This window comes from Cervus canadensis, chromosome 14 (genome assembly GCF_019320065.1).
Source record: "Cervus canadensis isolate Bull #8, Minnesota chromosome 14, ASM1932006v1, whole genome shotgun sequence".
In the NCBI taxonomy this organism is placed as follows: domain Eukaryota; kingdom Metazoa; phylum Chordata; class Mammalia; order Artiodactyla; family Cervidae; genus Cervus; species Cervus canadensis.
This window is the reverse complement of record NC_057399.1, coordinates 46,592,798-46,615,987: the sequence shown is the minus strand read 5'-3', so window position 1 is coordinate 46,615,987 and position 23,190 is coordinate 46,592,798. Positions and strand designations below refer to the sequence as shown.

Sequence of the window (23,190 nt, the reverse complement as noted above, 5' to 3'; positions counted from 1 at the left end):
GTGAAGGGAGTGACTTACACTAGGGATGGGGGGGCATTCGGGAATAGTGCCTGCAGGAGGGAACCTCCAGGTGATTCACTAGATCAGAAGATCTCATAAAATTCCAACACAAAAAGACAGGATGTGTGGGATGTAGAGAGATATGTTCAGTTTGTGTTTTGAAAGCCTTACGCTGGTAACAATGTGAAAGATAGGTGAGAGGTGCCAGGACTAGACAGTAAATGGTAAGAAAGAGAAAGAGTAGCTGGTAAGAAACGAGAGTTCAAATAGGACTAGTGCAGCAACCTCAGCAAGGCTTTCAACTAAGGCAGGGACAGTAGGAATGGAGGAGAAAAGACAGAATTGAGGCTGTTCAGGGTGGGAATGATAGGGCTTTCACGACAGTATTTTTGGGCCTCCCTTGTGGCTCAGTAGGTAGAGAATCCGCCTGCAATGAGGGAGAGCTGGGTTCGGTCCCTGGGTTGGGAAGATCCCCTGGAGAAGGGAAAGGCTACCCACTCCAGTATTCTGGCCTGGAAAATGCCATGGACTGTATAGTCCATGGGGTCACAAAGAGTCGGACACAACTGAGCAACTTTCACTTTCATGACTGGTTGGGTTGTGGGTGTGGCTATAGAAGCATCAGCATCACTTAAAGCCCCACCCTTTGGATCTTAAGTTCAGTTCAGTTCAGTTCAGTCGCTCAGTCATGTCTGACTCTTTGCGACCCCATGAATCGCAGCACGCCAGGCCTCCCTGTCCATCACCAACTCCCGGAGTCTACTCAAACTCATATCCATTGAGTCGGTGATGCCATCCAGCCATCTCATCCTCTGTCGTCCCCTTCTCCTCCTGCCCCCAATCCCTCCCAGCATCAGGGTCTTTTCCAATGAGTCAGCTCTTCGCATCAGGTGGCCAAAGTATTGGAGTTTCAGCTTCAGCATCAGTCCTTCCAATGAACACCCAGGACTGATCTCCTTTAGGATGGACTGGTTGGATCTCCTTGCAGTCCAAGGGACTCTCAAGAGTCTTCTCCAACACAACAGTTCAAAAGCATCAATTCTTCAGTGCTCAGCTTTCTTCACAGTCCAACTCTCACATCCATACATGACCACTGGAAAAACCATAGTCTTGACTAGATGGACCTTTGTTGGCAAAGTAATGTCTCTGCTTTTTAATATGCTATCTAGGTTGGTCATAACTTTCCTTCCAAGGAGTAAGCGTCTTTTAATTTCATGGCTGCAATCACGATCTTAGTCATACGTAATATAACCAAGCTCATATTTCTGTGAAAGAGAACACTGGACTTATCTGTATGTGTCAACTCAAAAAAATCCTTTTAAAAAAAGGATAGGGGAAGAGAATGGAACCTCTTGCCACTTTCAAGACTGAGCAATAAATGTGTGTGTATCCCCCACCCCAAATTTGATAAGATTTAAGAAGAAAGTACCTTTTGCCTGATTTTGTAAACATAATCATTCCATTTACAGAGATGCAAAAATGCAAAGATGTAGATGTCATTAGTGAACATGTTAGCTTCTTAACCCCCTACCTATACAAAGAACTTACCAAGAACATGTTTTAGAAACTTGCTATTAGAAGGGCTCAAACAGATTTTTTTTAAATAAGAAATAAATTCCAAATGTTGCATAGATGGTATCTAATATTGTATATTCTTTGCTTTCAAACCATATTCTTTCACTGTCTTTGACAATGTCATTTTCTCCCTGGAAACGCCAGCTGAAAAGTAAGAGAAGTGAAAAAACATTCAATATTCAGCCAGAATTCTGGATTGATGCCCATGGAGGCAATAAAAATGAAAAATGGAGTGACTAACCCTGATTACTTACTATGTGCCAGGCACTGTGCTAAGCATTTTATATAAATTAACTCGTTCAATTTTCAGCATCATCCTATGAGTCTGTTTTACTACAAACTTAACTATATTATAACCTCTTCTATTATAACCATTTTACTGATAAAGATACTGAAAGTTACAGAAGTAAATAATTTGCCCCAGGGCATAAGGGAAATAATAGATAGAGCCAGGTTCAAATCCAGGTTTGTTGGACCCCAGAATTCACTTTCTTAACCACTGAATAATACTACTTTGACAAACAGCTGGAATCCCTTTTGCACTTTCCTTTTGAAAATCAAAACTTATATTATCTCTTTCCCTGCGTTGTACATTCTTTAAATAGTGTCAACAGTCTCCATGTATCTGATGTCATTACAAAAGAATATGACATTTATAGACTGCCTTTGGCATGACATAACTAGTTATTATTTTTGTCATTCTTCTCCTTTTACCTTTTTCTTCTCCAGTATAAACTTGTGCAGAGAATGTTAGAACAAGGCTGTAATCCTGGGTGCCCACTTATTGTGACTATAATAAGTGAGCCTGAATCCACATCACTACTGGGCTTTGACCCAGTCATAGAATGATAACTCCTACATACTGAGAATTTCCAGTGTTCCCAGCATCACATAAAACCCCTTAGAGCAATGCAGTAAGGGAGTACTAGAATTAGCCCCATTTTTCAGATGAGGAAACTAAGGCTTTCAAGGCTAAGTATCATGCTACCAAGGTCACACAGCTAATAAGAAGTAAACTCTGGATTAGAACCCACACCTCTTGACTCCAGAAATCATGCAGAGTGCCATAAGATCTCCTTGTTCATCTCCGTGGTGATAAGGGCTCCTGATACCAGCTTCACTCTGGTTTTGTGACAATCAGAAGGATGCTATGATGGGAGTTGCCTGATTTAGTTGAAGGGAAACTAATAAATGCTTTAAAGTGCCTGATAATTAATACCTATCACATACATAATGAATATTATTTGCCAGTTATGTGTTAGGTATCTGTAATATTTACCACAACACTACAAGGCAGCTATTATTGTTCCCATCATATATGAGTGTGAGAGCTGCGTGTCAAAGAGGTTAGCTAACTTGCCCAAGCTCTCATGGCTGGTGAGTGGCAGAGCTAGTTGTCAAGTCAAAGTCTTGGGGTCGACAGTACAAATGATGGGACTGTCATGCTGTATCATTGCATGCTTTTATGCATCCCTTTGGGAAAAGGGAAGAACATTATGACAAAGTATCAGTTTAAAGTTACCTTAGGATTGTTGAGACTTTTAATTACACAATTAAAAGGACACATAAATGTCCAGGAAATCTTTTTTTTTAACCATACTGTTTGGGGTTAATTCTCTTGCCTGGGTGGCTCATTGCTTTTCTTTAAAAATCCTTTCCAGAAACCTGCTTGTTCTCTCCTGTTTTCTTCCCCTCCCCAACCTATCTCAGAAGGGAAGCAGCAGAACAGCTCTTCCTGGTCCCATTTTTCTTGTTTGATCATCCAGAGCATGTAAATTACAGTGAAATATGGCCTGAGTCAGCTCCTCACAGGACAGACATCAGTAACCATTGATATTGCTAAGCAACACCGCAGAGGAGCAAGAGTGCAAATTAGGTGACAAATTTGTAAGAAGTTGGAGTGTCTGGGGACTCTCTTGGGTGTTTCATTATGAACCATCTGGATGATCCACAGTAATGACCACACATTATTGTTCACTGTTCAAGGATGATAATTCCCATGTAATTATATGGCACCTCCCTCTGTGATCCTCACCTACCTTTCAGAATCTTTCACTGTGTTTTTCACAATCCAGATATTTCCCTGAAAAATAATTGGGAACAGTTACACCTAATGGACAGTGTTCATTCCTCTCCAAAATAAGATTTTTTTTAATTACTCTTTTGACTCATATGGTAGCATAGCTAGATGGCAAGAATGTGCAAAAAATAAAAGAGTGTGTTAGTCATGGCATACTAGCATTTCCGTTGGCCTGATGTGGACTTAGCCTTGGTGTCCCAGAGAAGCCTGAAGTGATGAGACTTGTAGTCTGCTCCCAAGTCAGAGATAAGCACACTGTGATACCTACACCAAGGGAGATAGGTAAGCCTCAAGGGAGATGAGGAAGGGAACCAAAGCCTTTGACTTTTGCAGAAGGGTAGCCGAGCAACGACCCCTCCCAGTTCCAAAAGCCTCGCTGGTCTCACTTGTTCATTCATTCATTCATTCATTCATTCACTAATATTTTATAAGAAAATTGGACTCACCATCCTGATTTTAAACCAAGCTGAGAGTGGTTTGCTTTTTTTTAAATTTGGAATTGGTTACCAACACTTAAGGTGCTTCCCTCGTGGCTCAGATGGTAAAGAAACTGCCTGCAATGTGGGAGACATAGGTTTGATACCAGGAAGAAGATACCAGGATCTTCTTCGGTCAGGAAGATCCCCTGGAGAAGGGAATGGCAACCCATTCCAGTATTCTTGCCTGGAGAATTCCATGCACAGAGGAGCCTGGCAGGCTACAGTCCATGGGTTCGCAAAGAGTTGGACACAACTGAACTACTAACACACACACATACACACACACACACACTCCAACATTTAAAAGTCAGGAATTTTCACATAAAAGTCCAGATATCTGGCTTCCCTTGAATAATCAGATCTCTCAACACTGTCCCAGCCTTTCCTCATGGAATGGGAGCTAAGAGGCTGTCACCCCCTTGTAGGCATTCACTGGCCACTTTTCCATAGTCCCTACCACTCCCTATTGTTGGCCTCGGCCCACTGTCCTTACCTACACACCTGGCCCCTTTGGTTCATGGGTGCTTTATCAGAATGTTACTGTGCTCCAGGCACTGGGTCAGCTTCTGGGCATCTTTCTGATCCCTAATTTGGCCACCAACATAGTATCAGTATTTCTAAGGGACTGGGGCCTCAGAATGATTTCAGCAGTTTGACGTCAACAAGGGAATACATGTAGAGAGTAAGGGAGACCAAAACAAGAACAAAGGAAAACAAGTGTGCCTGGGTTTGCTGGAAGCTTGAAAAGGAAGAGTGAGTTTTTCATGAAGGGGCTGGATTCAGAAGGTGTGAAAATCAGGTGATAAATGTCTAAGAGGCAGTGGTGTATATAAGGACATAAATCCTACTTGACATTCAGTAGCTGAGGGAAGGTTACTCACAAGTTCAGCCTTTTATTTTCATTTGCAAACTTACTGGCTTGCTTCCAAAAGCCTAAGTGAGAGATTTTAATCCCATAGAAGAAAAAGAAGCACTCATTAGCATAGATTTACAAAGAGTTGAATATGAGAACTCCATAGGACAAAATCACCTCTGTTTACACCTTGTGTATGACATAGATATGTTACCACATGTTGGGTATAGCTGTCCCCAGATAACTGTGTACTCAGTTAGGAGGCTCTTAGGGACGTTTAACACACAAACATCATTCCCCCACAGATTGCTAAGCAGAACTTCTGCAGTGAGTCAGTGCTCTGAAAGCTTTTTTTGAGTGAGAATTTGAATTTGAAGGTTAAAATATTCCTTTTATTCTGACTTTAGTCTGAAGTGAGAATATGGTTGTTTCCTCATTTAACCTCCATCTCTTAAGGTTTTTTTTCTTTAACTTAAAAAAATTACTTGCCTTGACATGAACAATCGTTGCAAAGGAGTAATGACAAAAGAAAGCCTTTTAATGGAAAGCAATTAATTTTGGTGGACTGTACAGCCCTTTTTTAGGTAAAATAATCAAAAAGCTTTAAATTGGGCTGACTTAGAAATATCTTTTAACTCAGAATACATATTGATTTTGACAAAAAATTTTCACACAGGGAGAGAAGAGAAACAAAGTCAACCCAAATCAAGCACTGTAAGAAACTTTGAAAAATTGTATGGATCTACAAATATAAATGTTATGTTTGTAGGGAGTGGAAATGACAGGAAATGGGAAATGACAAATACATAACTCCCATACTATTGATTCACAAAACTTCAATAATGAAAATAGATTCACAAATTAAAGAAAAAAAAAAAAAGAAAACACCTTAGACTAAAATGTTAATACTGCCAAACATGGTTCTGGAAGTTAGCCAAGGCAGCCTTTCATTAAACTGAAAGTTTTCCTTTTGACATTCTTCCTTGTGTTTAAGGGAAGGCATCTGGGGAAGGAGGGTGGTGGGTTCTTGACTTGCACATTTCAGATATTGATACTGACATTGGTGCCCACTCACAGAGATAATGAGAGTCTGATAAGATTTAACAACCTCATGCCCGGCTGAAATAGAGGTTCCTGTTGGAACTTTGGCAGACAAGGAAGAGAGATGTCCATCAGCAGATGAATGCATAAGAAAGCTGTGGTACATATACACAATGGAATATTACTCAGCCATTAAAAAGAATACATTTGAATCAGTTCTAATGAGGTAGATGAAACTGGAGCCTATTATACAGAGTGAAATAAGTCAGAAAGAAAAACACCAATACAGAAAAACAGCAATATATTAACACATATATATGGAATTTAAAAAGATGGTAATGATGACTCTACATGCGAGACAGCAAAAGAGACACACAGATGTCCAGAACAGTCTTTTGGATTCTGGGAGAAGGCGAGGGTGGGATGATTTGAGAGAATAGCATTGTTCAGTTCAGTTCAGTCGCTCAGTCATGTCCAACTCTTTGCAACCCCATGAACTGCAGCACACCAGGCCTCTCTGTCCATCACCAACTCCCAGAGTTTACCCAAACTCATGTCCATTGAGTCGGTGATGCCATCCAACCATCTCATCCTCCGTCGTCCCCTTCTCCTCCCACCTTCAATCTTACCCAGCATCAGGGTCTTTTCAAGTGAGTCAGCTCTTCACATCAGGTGGCCAAAGTATTGGAGTTTCAGCTTCAACATCAGTCCTTCCAGTGAACACCCAGGACTGATCTCCTTTAGGATGGACTGGTTGGATCTCCTTGCAGACCAAGGGACTCTCAAGAGTCTTCTCCAACACCACAGTTCAAAAGCATCAATTCTTCTGTGCTCAGCTTTCTTTATAGTCCAACTCTCACATCCATACATGACTACTGGAAAAACCATAGCCTTGACTAGACGGACCTTTGTTGACAACATGTATATTATCATATGTGAACTAGATCGCCAGTCCAGGTTTGATGCATGAGACAGGGTGTTCAGGGCTGGTGCACTGGGATGACCCAAAGGGATGGGATGGGAGGGAGGTGGGAGGAGGGTTCAGGATGGGGAACACATGTACACCCATGGAGGATTCAAGTCAATGTACAGCAAAAGCCACTACAATATTGTAAAGTAATTAGCCTCTAATTAAAATAAATAATTTTTTTTTAAAAATCAAGTAATGGATTAACTATCAAGTGTCTGAAACATTTTCCTTTAAACACCAAATTTAACATTCACTTTAACATAGGCATTTTTTCTAAAATTGATTGCAGTATTCTATGCCTTTATGGAAAGAATTTCCTAATGGAAATTATTTTTAATGCTTAAGGATATGATGATGAATATTATTGCATTCTTTTAAATATAAAATCTTTAAAATTACTGAAGTACAAAGAATTATCTACTCCTACACTTAAAGGCCCTAAACTTATATAGTTTGCAATTTTTGTACTAGTTTTTCAGAATCTCTGGCATCTTGTTCACTGAAATGATACCAAATTAACTTTCTTTTGTAATTGAGAATTAATATCTAGCAGTCATTAATACTACATAAGCTTTGCTTCAGAAAAGTTGAGTTTGAGTACATGGTATATCATGGAACTTGATTAAATTAATAACCTAATGATGCCTCAGTTGTGACAATAAGATCTAACCTAGAGTATCATACTGTGAGGTTTAATTAAAATAGAGCATGTGGAGCTGCTTGAGTACTAATAAACAGTCAATAAATGCAAAAAAAAAAAGGAAGAGGTATCAATTATTAAGGATACCTGTGCCATGTGACACAAAGTGCTTTAGATATGTTCTTATCTGATCTTCCAAAAACCCTCCTGAGAATAGGTATTTATTGTTCTTGTCCCTGTTTTACTGAAGAAGAGACTAAGGTGCAAAGAAGATCACCAGCTCATAAGTCATAGAACCAAGCTTTAAATTAGCTATCTTAACTGTCTCACTCAGAAGCCCTCTATTTTTTTAGTTTATTTTATTGAGGTAAAGTAGATTTACAATGTTGTGTTTATTTCTACTGTACAGTAAAATAATTCAGTTACACATACATAAATTATTTTTCATATTCTTTTCCACTATGGTTTATCACAGGATATTGAATATAGTTCCCTGTGCTATACACATAGGACCTTGTTGTTTATCCATTCTATGTATAATAGCTCGCATCTGCTAATCCCAAACTACCCCTCCCCTACCCCTCTTAACCTTGATAGCGATATTATGGGATCAGCAGTCCAGAAGCCATAAGTATCAGTGCCTGCCGTCCTGACTTCAGCAAGTCCAGGGAAGTTCAACAAACCAAAGCACTGTTATTTGGGAGCTGTGCATTTATATGCTTTGATTAAGAAATATGAGGAGCACATGGCACATGGGAGGGATCCAAAGAGGAATACAGTCTCAGTCTCCAAGATATGGGCATCCTAACTGGAGAGACAGACTCTGCAAATATTACAGGGGAGGGTGCATAGTCCCAAGCTGGAACACTGGTGATCAGATGAATGAAGGGTCTGCTTTTCACATCCTGTTCCCACGGTTATGGTCCATGTTTTGACCTTCTTCGCAGATCTGAGAGTAGAAGGGCAGGACTGATGAAGAAATTTCTTTTAACTTCTAGCCCAAATGGTAGAATATCTTTTATTGTTGGACACCAAATAGCTATTTTAAACTTCTGTAAATACTGTTGAATTAGTTCCAACAAACCTGTGTAAAATAGCAAGTTTTCTTATGTGTTCTGCTCCACGTGCCATATATTCTCTTTCACTCTTCTTGGCGATGCTTGCAATAATGAAGCTGCTCATTATTGATTGCTTAGTGGGTATTATTATCTCACCTACTCTTCACCACAGCTTTGTGAGATAGATATTAACACAAGCATGCCCTTTTATAGTTGAGGACACCAAGGCTCAGAAAGGCAAAGCAATTTGCTTAAAGTCACACAGCTAAAAAGTGGCAGACCTTGGGTTCAAACCTATACCCTGGCTTCAAAGCCTGTGTTCTTAACTTCTTGTAGCTACTGAAAATAATCCTTTCCTGGATGTGATGTAATCTGATATCTGCATACTTTCTTAATAGGTATTAGACAACTTTACCAAGAAACTAATCTCTGTGTTGAGAAAATCTAAAATCTAAATTTTAGATCTACAAACTCAGTGTCAAAAGTAAAGCAGCTCTTTGATTTAAGAAAACACACAAGTTATTTTTTCCATCAACCATACTTAATGAATATTGCTTTCACTGATTTCTCTACCTCTCCTCTTTATTCTAACAAAATGAATTCAGCATAGATTTTTCTGTTGACTATTTTATATGTCAGAATTTTGAGGCCTGGAAAGGTGCTGCTCCTGTCTGGGGAAATTTGCTGAGAAAAGGGTTGAGAATGCCAGAGGTTCCAAAAGTGAAGCTGAGAAGGTCAATGTTGGAAGGCGAAATCTGTGTCCATGCCCTTTTTAAGAAAGGAAGAAATAGGGGCCAAAAAGCACTCCTTCTTAGTCACAGATCCTTGGAGACTGAAGATCTTTTCCTTGACTTATCAACCAAGATGTATGGACAAGAATTCAGAGGTACCTTAAAGCCTGGTAATGACCTTGCTGGAAGGCCTGAGAGGAAGTGGGCAGAGGAATGACAATAGATTCAGGCTCTCCTAGAGACCCAGGAGCTTGGACGCCCATGGATCCAGCTGCCCAAATGGCATGAGCAATCATGCCATGTTAGGCAGCTGATCAGCTCATAGGCTCATCTCAAACACCAGCCACTGGGTTCTGGACTTTTTCTTAGGCTTTTCTTAGAAAAATGTTACAGAGAAGAGGCACCAGGTGGTAACCAGGATGATCTTCACTACTGATTCATCCCTTTTCCTCTTGCTCAGTTGACATAATGGAAGTTATTCAATGGTATTAAACAGCACCCTCTTGAACCCCCTCCCTCCTCCCTCCTATCCCAAGAAATTCAGCTTGGATTGGGACCAGTTTGAATCCTAATCCAGTGGTGCTGAAGTTGCCACGGCTGCTCTCCATGGGGAGTGTGCTGACGGGAGCCCATTGCCCCTTGCAGGTGAGTTTTCATGCCTCTCAGGCTGCTTCCCATGAGGTGTCCGTGGGCTGTGGGAGGCTAGCTAGGTGCAAATGTGCTCTGACTTATGGATGCGCATTGTGTCTGTCCTGGTCGCATGGCACACCCCTCTTCCAGCACCTTCTGATTCCCTGGTTCAAGGAAGGGAGATGCCAGCTCTTGGAGATACTGTCCCACCAGCCCCAAGAGACCACCCTGACCATTTGAAAGCACTGAGGTGCCGAGTTCACTGTCTCACTATCCCATTGAGGTCAACTATAAAAACTCTGTTCCAACAGACTGGTTTCCTTCACACTCTCGTGTACCTTTTTTTAAGTAAGCATCAAACATGGTTCTCTTCACTTGGGCAAATACTGTTTCCTTGCCCACCTTCTTCACTGCGTTTCAAATCACTCCATCACCTGTTGTCATTCAGCCTTTCACTGCTCTTATTCCTTCTCTTTCACCAGCTTTAGCCTCCTTTTTGGTACATCCTATCCAGTTCTTATCCCCCTGCCCTAGTCCTCATCGAAGGAAGTAGCTAAGGAACAATCTAGGAATTGCCACAGCATCAAGAATGTGTGAGTTTTGTCAGCCACCTCTGGATCCAATTTTGACCATGTTGGTATTAATTTAATAAATTAATCAAAGAGTATGATTGTATGTGTTTATACCTGGCTCCATGAGACAGGAGGTAAAAACTTAATCACATCTGTCACTAGCAGATGTTTGAAAGTTTGGGGCTGATACATGAAGACTGGTGTGTGTGTACACAGAGGTAGCATCTCAAAAGACAAAAATGCAGTAGTGTATCTCCAAAGTGCAGAAATATGGTTTCGACCCAACTTTGCATTCATGAACTGCCCACATTGTTTCCTTGGCAAATAAAGAGAATGCCAGCTGCTTATTCGCCTGCTTTACCTCAGGGAAAGAGTGGAGGTTACAAAAAAATTAGTTGGCTGGTATAATTCATCAGCTTACTGCAGGATTATACATACACATCACACCACACACGCACAAGGTGTAGATTATGTGTAAAGCCACCCTGAACATGTGTTTAATATTTATGAAGGAATTTAGATCACCTTAAAATCCCAGACTTTGGCAGTGTCACATATCTAATAGACTACTATTCTTAAAATGGCAGAAAAAATGTTTTTTTACTGAAGGCAGTCCCTAGAAGTCAGTTTTTTTAAAAAGCCTTCTTGTTTTGACGCACAATTCAATTTCTTATTGAAGCACTTGCATCCTTTGTCATGGGTCTAACAAAATCCAGAAAAGGCAGGCTTTTGCAGAAACATAAAAATGAGGTGATTTTACTCCCCAAGGCATAATTTTGTATCAGTGTGTTAAAATAGCTTTAGGTAAAGCTTTAGGTAAATAGCTTTAGGTAAAATTTTAGGCACATGGAAAAAGAATGTGTATAATATATACTATACAGAGAAGAATATTTATTATTGTGTTTTAAACTAGAGCCTTATCTTGTACATAAAACCCATCAGTTATTAGTTCATTCATATGTGAGTTTTTAGCAGCCCACCAAGTTAATGAGCCATGGAAGCATTCCACAGAATCACAGGAGTATCTCTCGAGTCTTAGTTTATTGGGAGAGTGTTGTGATGACCAGGAAAATATTTTTAACCTGCTCGCAATATTGCTGCAAACAATCTGGAGTTTTCAGATGAACAGGAATGAAAGTTTCTATTTTAGAACTGAAGTAAGAAAACAGAAATGGTGTGTCCCCACCTCTTCCGTCCCCCTACCCAAGATGCTGCTCCTACCAGCTGACTCAGACAAGCTTGCTTTCTGCCAGTGGTTTCCATCACAGCCGAGTCCTTTCCTGAGCTACATCCAGGCGGTTGTCTCCTGGCCCCTGCAGGCTACGCAGCAGCAGGTGATGCCCTGAGCATGGCGTTGTGGCTGCTCTGGGCCACCAGCTCTTCCCTGGGAGCATGCCTCCCACTTCCTCCCGAAGTCTTTTGCACCTTTCCCAGCCCTTCCAAGCATGCTGCACCCATGGTATTCAGTGCTTTTTGCCTGAAATATGAGATTAGAAATGAAAGGGAAGTTTAGAACATGGTTTTTCATTTGGGGTTTTTCCCAGGTAGCCTTCCTTCCTTATTAACCTCTAGGAAGTAGTTCTGTTGGAGAAAAGCTGTGAAATGAACTCCTGGGACTGCTGTTTCCTGGCAAGGAATGCCGGCATCTACACATCCCAGTGGGTCTCTACAAACCTCGAAAGGGTCTCTGGTCCAGCCCTTCCTCTTGGCGTATCATCTCTAAAAATGACAGGGCAAGGCTGGACCTGCTGTGAAGGTATCTTCGCCCAGTGTTCTGTTTCATCAGATGTTAAAATAACTGTGTCCTGTTCTGTAATGCAGGGCACGTCCTACCCCCAGTGGAATAATATATTTTAAGTGATTTCTGAAAATGGGCCGTGAAAGCCGTCTGCCACATGGCCCATGTTTGCACATCTCTATATAGTTACGATTGCGGAATTTGACAGTATAACTCTGAATCTGATTAATTAAGAATGTGTAAAAAACAAAGTTCTTGCATTACAGCTCGTTCCTTATCTTTGTGTCTTTTACTGTGATGTTGTAGAACTTGGATCATATGGAAAACTAAAATATTATGACACAATGACTGAAGAAGGTAAGAATGATTTTAGAATTGTATGCATTGGCTTTTTTTTTTTTTAATTTATGGTGTCTGTGGCTTGCCCATTTTTTTAGTCTTTATTTTCCCCCCCTTTGCATGACTTCAGTGACATTGTGTGATTTATTATTCTTTCTGCATTTTCGTCTAGTTTCTGCCATTGTGTTGATTTGGAATTGGAGACATGCAATACCATGGGTGATCATGTTATTCCATTCAAACGATCCAAACCATCTCAGTCGTGTAATGCACTCAGTGAAATGGTGTCAGCAATGTAAACACAAGCCCACACCCACTGGGTCACCGTTAGTTCCTCCACATGCTTACAACATAGAAAAATACATCGGACCAACACTTCCTTTTAATATGCCCCTAATTTGGGGTGGGGGGAGATACATATCTTCTGGTGATATTCTGATTTTTGCAAAGGAATGATCAATCTAAAGGAATCCCTAGTTTCAAAATGGAGACCTGTTTCTGATGCAGAGGACTGTAGGCTCCTGTCCTTTTCTCCCACAGCCCATGCTAACTCATCTGAGAGAGGCCAGGGTCATCGTTCCAGCCAGTGGTGCTGTATATATTGGAGTTCACACCGTGTGAGATTGGACATATCATTTTGAGCATTTCCCCTGAGTAAATGAAGTCTAGCAGAGATTTATTTTTCAGTGTATCTACAATTCCAGACACTGTCCCAGAGCACAGTCTTCCCCCAGTCAGAATGACTTTTCTGAAAAAAGTACACCGTGCAACAGCAACTTGAAAATTTTGCATTCTGGTAAAAGGAGTTGTCCTCTTGTCCTAATCCCACACATACCCCCACTTTTTGACCAGTAAATAATATTTGTAAGTTAAGAAAACATTTGGAGTTTTCACGTGCTTTTTTCACTGATACGGACAAGAAAGCCAAAGGTACCCTAGGAAGGGGAATCAGTTCATTTTATCCTTCAACATGAGAGAAACTCCCCAAAGTGTTGCATATCTTGTTTTCAGCTTCTAGTATTTCTGAGTTGCCTTAGTTTGCCAAAGATCTCCTAGCTGCTTTGCATGCAGGAGGCAGAACATCAGACAGCCCTCGGTAAGAGGAAGGCCCTTCCCAGCCCCTCCCCACTCTGGCTTCTACAAAACTCTGGGGCCCTTCTTTACTTCTGTCTCTGTGCTGTCAGTTAACCATGATGGTGTTTTCTAAAGCAGCGGGCCACAGTTAGGATCTCAGACTGGGCTCTGTTGTAGCCCAAGGCCCTCCCAACAACGTGGGGGAAGTGCATATCCTTGGGCAATGAAAGCCCCAAAGGCAGAAAGCTACGAGCATCAGTATCCTACCACCACGGGGACAGAAAGAACAGTCCCTGCCTTAAAGGAAGGCTCCTGTCCTAGCTATTATTTTCAATCCACGTCTTCAAACCACTTTGATTTTTCTTGGTGATTGTCTTGGGAGGCCAAAACTTTGGGACTCACTGACTTTATAATTTAATTGCTTTTCCAGGCATCTCACAGCCCTCAGTCTAAGCTTCATGGCTTGAGTGGCCAGTGGGTTTGCTACCTTCTACCTGAGTAGTCACAACCCCTCATTCTCTCTCATTCCTCCATCCTGTCCTCTGCCTTCCGCCCTTAGCGTCTTGTTACCAGAGCTGCTTCTGGCTTCTTGTTGCTTCTATTGTCCTGTTTCTCCTTTACCCTTCCTTTCCTTCCTCTTTCCACATCTATGGGAGCAAATTGCCATCGGAGAGCTCCCTTTCTCTTCTTCCCCACACCAGAAAATTCAACATCACATGAAGATGCAAAAGTGCTGCTTCTGATCTGATGATACCAATTGATATCAAACAGCTGGGCTTTCTAGGCAGGCAAACATAGTCAAAATAATGTCTAGCAGGAGAAGCATGACCAGCCCTTAGCAAAACTGTAAAATTGTGTTTGGGGACCTTCATGGGTCACCTTTAAGATGCCTTATCCTTCCCTGGACTGTCCATCCCTTCATGCATATCCCTTTGTGTCCCATTCTTAGCTGAAAATTCATCCCATTTACAGTGATAGCTAATAGTAGCTAAGGGAGCATTTTTAAAGTACATTCTATGAAATATTACTATCAGATCATGTCATTAGGCATTTTGCAGCCATCCGGGAGAAAAAAAGAAAGCAAGCTTGATTTTGTTATTAAGTAAGCAGGAGAGCTTCTGAATTAAGCTAAGTAGATTTTTTCACCATGTGACTTGTCAGAGCCTTCCATGTGCCTGCAGCATATAAATCGTCTAGAGGGATGGAGGCTTCCCTGGTGGCTCAGTGGTAAAGGATCCGCCTGCAACACAGGAGCCACGGGTTCAATCCCTGAGTCAGGAAGATCCCCTGGAGGAGGAAATGGCAACCCATTCTAGTATTCTTGCCTAGAGAACTTCATGGACAGAGGAGGCTGGCAGGCTACAGTCCATAAGGTCAGAAAGAGTCGGACACAACTGAAGCAAGTTAGCACGCTCGCAGAGGGATAGAGTTTGCCTTGTTGCCCAGACTTTTTTGGTCAGAGAAACCATTCTTCCATGGAGCCTCTTGTGGGACTCTTTTAGAAATGCTGGTTAAGGCATTATCCTTTATCTAGAGTAGTAACCTTTGAAAGACTCACAAGTTTTCCAAACACATAGCAATCCCTCTCAGGCACTCATTGAAAGGACGACTGGAACAGCGGGTGGGGGCGGGGTGGGTCTCCATCCAGTCACCTCAGATTACACCCTTTTGGCAGCTGCCTCCATGACAAGCCAGTCCTGGCTTAAGCCTAATTCTGGGATTCCATCTAAAAGACTTTCAAGGCCAGCTCAGTAACCTCAGACCTGGCAACAGCCATGCATGGCTTTCAAATTCTTCCTCTTGCTGAAAATAATAATAACTGTGATTTATAGCATCTCCATGTTACACAATTTAAGGAAGTATGATGAAGATGTTATGGGCAATAGGGGACTAGTATAGCCTTCAAGAAATATTCCTCTCCATTTGAGCATTTCTTCTCACAATTTTAGAAATGTCACTAGCCCTTGACAGGGCTTTATTATAATTGCCCATGTGACCAGTCATTATTTGTAACTGTTTCTGGAGATTTCTCTGGGTGTTGTGTAAAGTCAGCTACTTGCAATGAGGCCTGCTTTTTTTCCCTAATGTGGATTAAATGGAAAGAGGAATTACATATGCCACCCCATCCTAAGAAAAATTGTGTGATGATCTACTAAGTATAGAGAATTGTCTTGCACGTATTCAGTCCATTATTTTAAGCACCTGCTATATGCAAGTTATTCTGCTAGGTGCTTCATTGAAGTACAAGATTAAAAAGTGAACAGTTTGCCCCCATGGAATTTACAGACAGGGGAGAAATAAAACACTGAGTTTTAATAATCACTGAGCCACCAGGAAGAGAGTGGTAAGTCCCATAGGTATTCAGAAAAAAGATAACAGGCACAATGCTATGAGTGTTACATATATATATATAAATTCACTTAATCCTTATAATGATCACAAGGTAGATTTTACTGGTGATGAGAAAACCAAAGCCCAAACAAGTGTTCTATTAGATGTGGAAACTAAGACTCAGAGAAGCAAAGTGATTGGCTCTGGGACTCAGAGGTAGTAAGTTGCGATGTGGAACCTGAACTCAGGACCACTCACCGCCTTCTCAGCTCCACTGCGGTTGCTCGGCGAGGTGGTAGAAGGAACTGGACAGTGCAGATTGGCTGCAGTGTAGGAGTAGGAAGAAAGGCTTGATGGAGACCAGCTCATGGGAAAAGTTGAACCACAGACTGAGGAATGACAGTGAGCTATTGACTGAAACATGGCCTCCGTACTTGAATACTATACCTTTAAAATTTTATTTTAGTAAAACGATCTGGGACTTCCCTGGTGGTCCAGTAGCTAATACTCCACACTCCCATGCAGAGGGCCAGGGTTTGATCCCTAGTCAAGGATCTAGACCCCACATGCTACAGCTAAGAGTTTGTATGCTGCAACCAAAGATCCTATGTGCTACAACTAAATCTTAATATTTTAAACTTTAATATTTTATATTTAAATATTAAATTTAATGTTTTTAAATATTTTTTTTTAAAAACTGCTTACTCTTAGACATTGGAAAAAATTGTAACATTTTTTGTAAAATTTGCCCCTCCCCTCAGAGCCCAGTTCCTCCCTCCCTTGTCTCAGGTGTCCAGAACCTAAATCAGAACAGCTGCCTGGGCCACACCCAACTTCCTCTCCTACCCTGAACCAATCAGAATTTTATCCACTCACTCATTCATTCCCTCCCTGGAGAAGGAAGTGGCAACTCATTCCTATATTCTTGCCTGGAGAATTCCATGGACAGAGGAGCCTGGCAGGCTACAGTCCCTATGGTCACAAAGAGTTGGACACGACTGAGCAACTAACCAACAGCATTCATTCTCTAACGTATTCATTCAGCAACACTCATCTTGGACCAGGCATTAGACTGAGTACAGGGCTCGTGGAGATTAAAGATAGCTCGACTCCTAAAGAATTTACATGCCAGTGGGGGACACAGGCAGCAAGATGAGTAGCGTGGTGGGCAAACCCAAGGCGCCAGGGAGCCCAGTGGAAATGAGGACAGGATTCTCAAAAGAGGCCATGTCTCCACTCCCTCATTCCTGCTTCCCTAAGTGATGGCTCGCCCACCCTACCAACCACCTGATACTAATATGTTCACTTGATGATAGTTGAGCACCTGCTCTGAATGAATCATGTTCCTAGACTTGATCTGTAACAAGATGTTTCCAGAGATTCAAGCAAGTGGCTCCAGGGATAGTCTTTTAGTGACCTCAGTTCCCCCTACGTGGGCAGCCATTCTTTTATCTCCTCATGGGATGATACTTAATATTCTTGGAAGAGCAATCTCTAGTTTTTACTTAAGGTGAATAACCCATAGTTAACAGATAAACATATTCTACAGCACAGGGAACTATATTCAGTATCTTATAATAATCTATAATGGAAAAGAATCTCAAAAAGAATACATATATATATATATATATTCACACACACACATATATATAAAAAACTGAATCATTTTGCTATATACCTGAAACTAACACATTGTAAATCAGCTATACTTGAGTTTAAAAATAAATCAGTAACCCATAGTTTATTTCTCATCTACAGATAACCCAAATTCATACTATTATCACTCTGGAAAATCCTCAATAAATTGAACTTGGCTTCCTTACTAAAGTTACTTTAAATGAAAATGTAAAAAGTTAGTTCAAAAGAAAGCTTGTGTGATGGAGCAGAGGAGTTCAAAGAAGAGATGCCTTTCCACCAATGGCAGTATACACAACTACTCATTTCTGCTCTTTGAAGATAAACATTCATAAAGACATGTAGATAAGTAGGTTAACAGAACTCATGACTAGGGAAACGTTGCAAATATGCAATGTATTGTGCTAAACTCATTGCCATTTAACAGAAGCCATTTCTAGAAAAGTAATTTCTCCACTGTTTAAAAAGTCAATCTTTGTTCATTTGTATAAAGGAAAACAAAGATAAGTTTGTTTTAATATCAAGGGTAAGAATAATAATGATCTTTTCCTTATTGAAATTAAGGCTAGTTTCATGGCAACCAATAACCCCTTTACCAACCTAAGAAATTAATAATGTCTTATATGAATCATGGGTTCCTCAGTTACTCATGTGGCTGAGTTTTAAAAATTTCAAAGAAACAGAAGCACCCTAAGGGTACGTAGTCTAGCCAGTTATTTTACATTCGTAACTGCAGTGAAATATTCCCTGATGGTTCACACTGTAAAGATTCTGCCCAGGAGACCTGGGTTCAATCCCTAGATTGGGAAGATCCTCTGGAGAAGGGAATGGCAAACCACTCCAGTATTCTTGCATGGAGAATTCTGTGAATGGAGGAGCCTGGTGGGCTGCAGTCCATGGGGTCGCAAAGAGTCAGACACAACTGAGCAACTAATACTTTAGCACAGATCCCAGTTCTTTTTCAAAAAGAAATTGAATTTTTTAATACTATTCATTGGTATTTTCCATTGCCCAAAAGGTATCCTCTGAAAATGTAATCCTAAAACAGGTACTTGGTGCTATCTGTGGCCTTCACATTATATTTTAATCCTGGCTTTGAACTGATGAGACTGTGTTATATACTCTGATATATTAAGCAGCGTAGGTTCAACTCTAGCGGAAAATCCAAATTAACAGGGACTTAAGTCAGATAGAAGTGTCTCTCTCACAAGTAAAAGAGGTCCAGAGGCAAGCTGTACATGGCTGATATGGAAGCTTCACTATAATCCAAGACCCAAACTCCTTCATCCTTCTGCTCCACCATCTTAATATATGACTTTCAACCTCAAGGGCACCTCATGTCCAAGATGGCTGTCACTTCAGCTCCGCCATCACATCTGTGTTTCAAGAAGTCTCGTGTGTGCTCAGTTGTGTCTGGCTCTTTGCGGCCCCGTGGACTGTAGCCTGCCAGGCTCCACTGCACTGTCCATGGGATTATTCCAAGCAAGAATACTGGGCTGGGTTACCATTTCCTACTCCCAAAATTATTTTCCCTAGCTATTTTGTCTTCTTTTTAAGGAGCCTTCCTTTTATACCTTCCCAGTAAAATCTGTACAAAATTCCATTACTTGCCTACAGCTAGTTCAAGGAAGCTTGGAAATGTAGTATGTCAAGCTGGGTGATTTGCTGTTCCCAATAATTTAGACAGTATGTCACTAGGAAATGAAAAAGGAGTAGATATTAATAGGCAACTTGCAATCTCTCCATAACAGAGAAATATTGCTTTCATAAAACTGTGTGTTGATGGGGAGGACTGAGACCAGAGCAAGCTCTGGAGTGAGATTGAGAACTCATGCTAATATAGTCAAAGGTCTGTCTAGTCAAAGCTATGGTTTTTCTAGTAGTCATGTAGGGATGTGAGCATTGGACCATAAAGAAGGCCGAATGCCAAAGAATTGATGCTTTCAAACTGTGGTGCTGGAGAAGACTCTTGAGAGCCCCTTGGACTGCAAGGAGATCAAACCAGTCAATCTTAAAGGAAATCAATCCTGAAAACTCATTGGAAGGACTGATGCTGAAGTTGAAGCTCCAATACTTTGGCCACCTGATGCGAAGAGCTGACTCATTGGAAAAGACTCTGATGCTGGAAAAGATTGAGGGCAGAAGAAGAGGGTGACAGAGGATGAGATGGTTGGATGACATCATGGACTCAATGGACATAAGTTTGAGCAAACTCTGGGAGATGGTGAAGGACATGGAAGCCTGCATGGCGCAATTCATGGGGTTGCAAAGAATCAGACATGACTGAATGACTGAACAACAGTGGATATGGATAAAGTGGATTTGGAGTCTGGAGCTTAGGAGAAAAGTCAGGGTTACAGATGTAAATTTGAAAGTCATAGAATGTAAGTATCATTTAAAGCTATAGAACTAAATAAGAATACCTAGCTAATCAATAGAAAAGAGGAGGCCAAGGACTGAGCCCTGGGAACTCTAAAGTGTAGGGTCTGGGAAGAGTGGAGAATACACAGCAAAGGAGACTGGGGCAGGCAGAGGATGAGGAGAGAATGGCATCCCGGAAACCAATGAAGAACTTGGTCTAAAGGAGGGCCGTGAAAAGGTGATGGCATTAATGAAGTGACAGATGAGATCAAAGAATTGTTGTCATAGAAAAATAAGAGTTACGGACAGAATGTGAGATGCTTCCAGTCAGGAGTTTGGATGTGGTACTGTTATTGCCAGTGACAAGGTTTAACTGCAGGAGTGGATGGATGAGGTGAGAAAGGGCAGCTGGAAGAGTAGGTTAGGGTGGTAAGGAGCCAAGTGTTGCAGGGTTCACCCACGTAAAGTCACCGTGGATGGTAACATGAGTAATGGTGGAGATAAAAATAGTGAACTGTGTTCCAGTATCTTTGGGAATGAGGGAAGCATGACTAGGAAGTCAGTTGAGTAAAAGTGGTTGAGTTTATCGGCCTGGGCTTCAAAGGACAGAGAATTGATGTATAAGTAATGAGGAAGGGAGGGTGGAATAGAGTAAAGAGCACTTGGAGAGAAATAGTGTCACTTTCAGGGGCCACAGGAGAAAAGGGACCATCAAGAAACAACCACACTCAGTAGGAACAAAAATGTTCACAGAAGTTAAGGATGTATGAAATTTACTGATGGCAGGACTGAGAGATTGAGTCAGACCAGGGATTTTCAGAGCCACTTGGTGATAAGCATCTCCATGCTGATGGATGACCTGGAGGCTTTACTGAAGAGAACAAGAATGTATCATGGGATGGCAACAACCTAACCATGTTTTTAAAGCCTTACTAGAACCTCTTTCTTTGGATTGGTCTCATGGGCAGTTTGCAGTGATGAAGTAAGGTCTGTCTTTCCAGGAGAGAGGAGCTCTGGGGAACCCCATGAGTCCAGCTGGGAGTGGGGAAAGTTGAGGAAGGAGATCAGCCTCCTCAATTCAGGGACAGAGATTTCAGTCTAGCACAGGAAGATCCTTCCTACAGACATGGCCAAAGATGGAGTGGCCTGCCTCAGACAGGAGTCCCCCTTCTCTGGAGAAGCCAAGGACACTCCTTCAGCAAGAAGTTCAGATAATGGATAATGCCATGGTCAAGACTCTGGCCTGGTGGCCTTTATGAAGTGTGATGGCAGACATAGTTTGCCAGTCTGCCTTTAAGATTGGTCTTTAAGATGAACCTTCAGAAAACTTGATCTTGCATTTTGGTTACTCTACCACCAAGATTGTGATACGTAGGTTCCTGGACCATAGCATCTGAACTAAAACACTTATGTATTATTTGACCCAGTTCACAGCCAAACTATTAGTGTGGTTAAATACAACAAATAGTCCGTTATTTCCTGTGGAATGGACCCTTAAAAGAACAACTGCCCCCATGAAACCTATATTCTCTTTCAGTTGTAAATCCAAACTTTTACCACAGTAGAAATTTTAAACTGCAAATTAATTTTAACCATTCTTTTTATTATAAAATCATTACATGCATGCAGAGATAAAAAGCAAACATTAAATAAGGAAAGATAGTAAAAATGAGTCCCCCTCTTACCCCAGATACCATTCATTCCTTACAGTTAACCACTTTTATCAGTTTAACATATTCTCTTTTCTTCTATACACTGTTCTATACATGGCTTTTGTTTATTAATTTATCTAAGATATTTCCATATTAGCACTGTTTTACTTTCCCCATTCCTTTTTAGCAGGTGCATAGTATTCTGCTGCCTGCCTCTTCCCTGGTGGGTTCAATCAGACCTCTGTCAATGAATATTTAAGATATTTCCATTTTTATTCATTTAGTTATTACAATGCTACATGAGAATCTTCTTTGCCCATATAATAAACTCTATTAAGTTGAAGATATAAATGTGTGTGTTGTTCGCTCAGTCATGTCTGACTTTGCAACCCCATGGATGGTGGAGCACCAGGCTCCTCTATCCATCGAATTTTTCAGGCAAGAGTACTGGAGTGGGTTGCCATTTCCTACTCCAGGGGCTCATCCTGACCCAGGGATCAAACTGGTTTCTCTTGTGTCTCCTGCATTGACAGGTGGATTCTTTACCACTATGCCACCTGGGAAGCCCTTTGAAGTATAAACAAACATATAAAATAAATTTCTGGAAATAAAAATGACACATCAAAGAACATACGCATTTTAAACTTCAAAAGGTAGTGCCAAATTGCCCTCCAAAGGTATTGCATCAATTTAGATTCCCACTCACAGTGAAGGTGTGAGCCTTAAACAACAAATTGAAATAAGTCCTTTGAACAGAGATTCAAACTGACTTCATTACAGAGCAGATGAGCTTTTGCACAGTAACTAGCTTCTGATTTACTTGTTTGAGAAATCCAAGTTTTTACTAAAGTTGAGTGAAATCCAGGGTGGCGTTCTGATGGAAGTCTTTGTCCTTTCCAAATGAAGTGACAAGGCTATTCCTCCCACACAGAATATCCAATTTCCACCCCAGCATGTATCCTTCTTGCCTCAAGATCATTAATATCCCTAAAGAAACTCCGAGGTCACTGCAGGTTACCTTTCTCCCTCCCAGTCACCTATGAGGGCACCTCTATTATGCACCGACACCATTTCCAGCACCATGTTATATTTCATTCATTCTAGGTTTATGGTTTAAGTCATTCGGTCCAACTTTCCATAACCGGATGATTTTTCTGGGCACTTGAACAGATGCTCTCTGTTAAGGCTGGGCCTTCTCCAAAAGACAAACAGATTTAACTCACCGGTTATTAACCACATTACTTTTTCAGAGATGTATTCTTACAAGTCTCTCCCTGGGGCTGGATCTTAGGAAGACAGCAGCCTAGTGCGTGTGCATAACCAAACTAACCAACTAGAAACTGGCATCAGATCTATAGGAAAGATCAAATCAGTTGAGTGGATAAATTCGTGGTCTTCCTGAAAACCAGAACCAAGGAAGTCTTCTCATTA

At 41.2% G+C, this 23,190-nt stretch overlaps 1 protein-coding gene across 4 annotated transcripts in view; it reads left to right on the top strand.

The window, feature by feature from the left end:
* Nucleotides 1–23,190, top strand: part of SLC24A2 (solute carrier family 24 member 2) — a 270,757-nt gene that overhangs the window by 192,251 nt on the left and 55,316 nt on the right. For 3 of the 4 annotated variants that reach the window (XM_043487153.1, XM_043487151.1, XM_043487150.1), the window contains one exon: nucleotides 12,674–12,724. The exons of the other annotated variant lie outside the window; for it this stretch is intronic. In XM_043487153.1, coding sequence (XP_043343088.1) covers nucleotides 12,674–12,724 — 51 coding nt within the window. The remainder of the gene's footprint in view (nucleotides 1–12,673; nucleotides 12,725–23,190) is intronic. 4 annotated transcript variants of the gene reach the window in all.